Source organism: Lactuca serriola, chromosome 5 (assembly GCF_051521515.1).
Source record: "Lactuca serriola cultivar US96UC23 chromosome 5, Lser_US96UC23_V15, whole genome shotgun sequence".
NCBI lineage: Eukaryota > Viridiplantae > Streptophyta > Magnoliopsida > Asterales > Asteraceae > Lactuca > Lactuca serriola.
Window position 1 is genome coordinate 296,882,602 of NC_136412.1, and position 4,206 is coordinate 296,886,807.

Consider the following 4,206-nt stretch of genomic DNA (forward strand, 5'->3'; position numbering starts at 1 on the left):
CACACCACCCCGGTGGTTCGTGGTGGGTCGTGGTCGTGGCCTTCCGTGGCCCGGACAACGCACTTAAACGACCAATGAGATCCGATGCAAAAGAATTCGACCGTTTCTTTGTGTAGCCGTTTAACAACGGCTAGATTTGTAAAAAAAATAAATAAATAAATAAACAATTTATTTACCTATAAATACCATACTTTTACTCCTTATTTTTTACACCATTCTTTTCTTTCTCTATACACAAACTACACACTACATCTTAACAACCAAAAATCATGGATCCCAACCAAAATACCCCTCCAAACTACCGAAATCGCAAACCCGATAACGCTTTTGCGTTAGACACAACACCTCGACAATTCCCGACGATGGAGTCACCTCAAGGCGGTTTTATCAATCTACTTCAAAGTGGTTCCCCTATCCAACAAACACCACTTTTCCAACAACAATATCAACCTTTTCCGGCTTTCCAACAACAACAAATGCAACAACAATACCAACAATTTCAACAATTCCAACAACTACAACAACTCCAACAACAATCGTCACAACAACAACAACCACCAAGCTCACAACCACCATTTTCGCCGGATTTTGTTCCGGAAACGCAACCTTCACCACCACCTCAACCAAAAAAGAAAAAAGGAAAAAAAACGGCCCGACCCACTACCAACCAAGAAAGGGTCCCATGGACAAAAGAAGAAGAAGAAGAAAAGTTAGCGGAGGCATGGGTGGCGGCTTCCGAAGATCCAATTGTAGGAGATAGCCAGACGTACGGAAGTTTTTGGGAAAAAGTCCGAGCCATTTTTTACGAGTTAATGGAAAGTCAAGCTCGAAATGCCGATCAAATTACGTCGAAATGGCGAGATATTCGATTAAAATGCACCGATTTTGGAGGAATCTACAACAATCTCCTAAACATACGCAAAAGCGGCTCGAACGATTTTGATGTTTTCAAGGCGGCCATGGACCAATATGAAAAAACAACGCCTACACGCAAAGCTTTTCCGTATATGAAGCCGTGGCTAAAATTGAAAGACTCCCCAAAATGGAAAGAGCAAACGGAAGGAAGTTCCCAATCTTCCGGTTCAAAGCGTTCGAGAAACCCCGATGGAACTTCTCAACAATCGGACGGCCGAACACACATCGACATCAACGACGATCCGATAGATCTTGAAACCGACCAACCTCTTCCTCGGCCCGTTGGAAGAAATAAAGCAAAAAAAGCGGCGTCAACATCTTCGAATTCTAGTGTTATGGATATGTTCGGCGATAAATTTGATCGATATGTGCAGCTTCAAGAAACGAAGGCCGAGGTGATGACTCGGATGGAACAAAAAATGATCGAAGCACAAACATCATTTCAAGAGGCACAAGAGACACTCCAAACAAAAACCGATATGGAAATCTTGAAAATGAAAGCGGACGACCTTGAGGGCGAAGACTTGGAACTTTTTCTAGCAATGAAAGAGTCGGTTGGAGCCCGACGTAGGCGTAGAGGGTAGTTTATTTTATGTATGGTTGGAATTTTTAGTTTTTTTAATGTTTTTTTTTTTTAATTTTTTTTAAATTAACTAATGTAATTTTTATTTTGATTGTTATTTTTATTTTATTTTTTAATTTCAATTAATTTAGTTTTTATTTAATGTAATTTGGTATTTTAATTTAATGGAAAAAATAGTATTAAAAAAATGTTTTTAATGTATTTTTGAATTAAATTTAAATAAAAAAATGAGGTGGAGTGGTGTGTTTAGTGGTAAGTACCCATGTATGTGGTAGTGAAATGTGGTGCTGATGTGGCACCCACCACATATGTGGTATGTGGTGGGTATAACGGATGGCCTAATAGCATTAGTTCATACAAAACAAAACAATTTATTAGATGGCTAGAAATACAAAAACAATTTTGTAATCAATATTACTAAAACACTATGTTAAAGGATATACTCATAATAAAAACTTCATAACAAACTAAATTATATGTTTTAAATAATAAATATAGTTAGATTAGGAAGGTTTATGATGATTTACAAGGGACCATGATCATACCATGAGGACAATGGAATATAATTTCTTATAAGTGCACGTCATATTGCCGTTTTTTGTACGCTCTATTTATCTCCTTCACCACTCCCCCACGATTCTCGAACTCCAGCAGCTTCTCTCCACACAAATCACACGAATCGGAGCAAATACAGCGATAATCGGAACAAGATGTCGTGGCAAGCATACGTCGACGACCACTTGATGTGCGAGATCGAAGGAAATCACCTCTCTTCCGCCGCAATCATCGGTCACGATGGGAGCATCTGGGCCCAATCATCCAACTTCCCTTCGGTCTAATTTCTCTCCATTACGTTTCACTTTTTACCTAGTTTCGCTTCATCTAACTCGTTTTAGGACGTTTGACTTCGATTTAACTTCGGATCTGATCCAAATCGTCGCTGTTTATTGTTAGAATAGTTGAATTTTTTCCGTGAGATTTTGCATGTGGTTGATTCGTTTGATCTGTTATGGACCTTGATGTGAATAGCTATACTGTTTGAGTTCTAGAGGCGCATGTGTTTTCATCGACGTTAAGGTGTAAAAACGCCGAGCCTCTGCTTATTTTGACCTAATTTATTTAAAATCAAATTCAACCAGTACAAAATCTTGACATGACGTATGATTGTAAACTTGATCTCGACATTCGATTAATTTGAATGATGTGAAATATCTGGATCGAAACAAGGCTGAATGAGAAACCATTATTGATTATTTGGTCACTATAAAGGGAGAAAAGCTTTTTGGATGAGAAACATCAACAACGAGAGACACATGACACATATTAACACCATGAAATCTTCAGATATTAGATTAGTTCGACTAAAAATCTGGTTATGGCAGAAACATATACAAATTCAATGTTTCTATATGCTTTTTTGTGTGGGCTTCAACCTTCAAGACATCACAAACCCATCTCTAGATGTTTATGATATGCCACTAACATTCATCTTTCATGCCTGATAATTTCACAGGTTAAACCAGAGGAAATAACTGCAATCATCAATGACTTCAATGAACCTGGTTCACTTGCCCCAACTGGTTTATACCTTGGTGGGACCAAGTACATGGTTATTCAAGGTGAAGCTGGAGCCGTGATTCGAGGGAAAAAGGTAATATCACTTCACAATTCACATCGATCTTGATTTCATAAATATCATATATAAAACACAAGGGTATATAAGTAATTTTGACTTGCAGGGACCAGGAGGTGTTACTGTTAAAAAGACGACAATGTCCTTGATCATTGGTGTGTATGATGAACCCATGACTCCAGGGCAATGCAACATGATTGTTGAAAGGCTTGGTGACTATCTCCTGGAACAGGGTTTTTAATTGATCTTTGGTATGTTTTTGTGTTTGCCCCTCTTGGTATTATTGATCTGTTGCATTTGGTGAGGGGTAGTTTGGTAAATTTGGAATATTATTTTGCAGGGAAGTGATACAATTTTAGTAATTAAAGTTGTGCAAAGATGTCCTGGAGTTGTAAGCCAGGTGGTTTGTGCTTGATACTTTTCACCTGTATTAAGTGTGATGATGGAAGTGGGACACTTGTTTAGTTCCTTATTTTTATTTTTTTAAAACTTTATGGAGTGATTTTTGATGGATGTTTTTAAATGATTTGGGATTATCTCATATTAATATGACTACACCTTTGCTTGTGTAACATTTTTTTGTGGTTTTATTCACCTCTTAATCCATTAATAATGGTAAAATGTGTGTTTTGCGTTTGAGCCTTGTGGTCCCCTATGTTAAAAAACATGATTTGACAAGACAGATTGTAATGGGTTTTAAAAAAAGTTGGATAAAAACTAGTATCCGATAAAAACTAGTATCAATCTCTTATGTATGTAAAAGACATGAATGTCTTTCTTATCGTCTTATTGTAAAAGTTTTGTGATTTTGTACCACATTTATCCTATATAGGCAGAATGTATAACACCGTTCTTCCTCGTAACAAAATCTGAATAAATATCTCCAATGTTTGGAGAGAGCAATGCAAAAAAACTATTTATTTTTATGTTATTAGGTAATATGCATTCAAGAAGAGCATGTTCTTAGTTGATTTAGTGAACATATTCTTAAAAAGTTAAAATCAATGTGTTAGGGAGGATGGAGTCCTACCCTCCTAACCCATTGAACCCACTCTCACATCAATTTTTTTCTTCA

General features: G+C 37.0%; 1 protein-coding gene across 1 annotated transcript; it reads left to right on the forward strand.

Moving 5' to 3' along the window:
- The first annotated feature begins 2,088 nt into the window (after positions 1-2,088).
- LOC145054718 (profilin-2) lies at positions 2,089-3,703 on the forward strand. The gene is made up of 4 exons (XM_079002978.1): positions 2,089-2,331; positions 3,012-3,149; positions 3,238-3,382; positions 3,472-3,703. The coding sequence occupies exons 1-3, from the start codon at positions 2,209-2,211 to the stop codon at positions 3,370-3,372; spliced, it is 396 nt and encodes a 131-aa protein (XP_078859104.1). The 5' UTR covers positions 2,089-2,208; the 3' UTR covers positions 3,373-3,382; positions 3,472-3,703.
- Positions 3,704-4,206: the final 503 nt, after the last annotated feature.

What these genes read in the sequence shown, in the direction of transcription:
- LOC145054718 (XM_079002978.1), top strand. Translation starts at nt 2,209, where the DNA reads ATGTCGTGGCAAGCATACGTCGACGACCACTTGATGTGCGAGATCGAA. An exon ending in AATCATCCAACTTCCCTTCG is followed by an intron (nt 2,332 to 3,011) that starts GTCTAATTTCTC and finishes ATAATTTCACAG; the next exon opens with GTTAAACCAGAGGAAATAAC. An exon ending in CCGTGATTCGAGGGAAAAAG is followed by an intron (nt 3,150 to 3,237) that starts GTAATATCACTT and finishes TTTGACTTGCAG; the next exon opens with GGACCAGGAGGTGTTACTGT.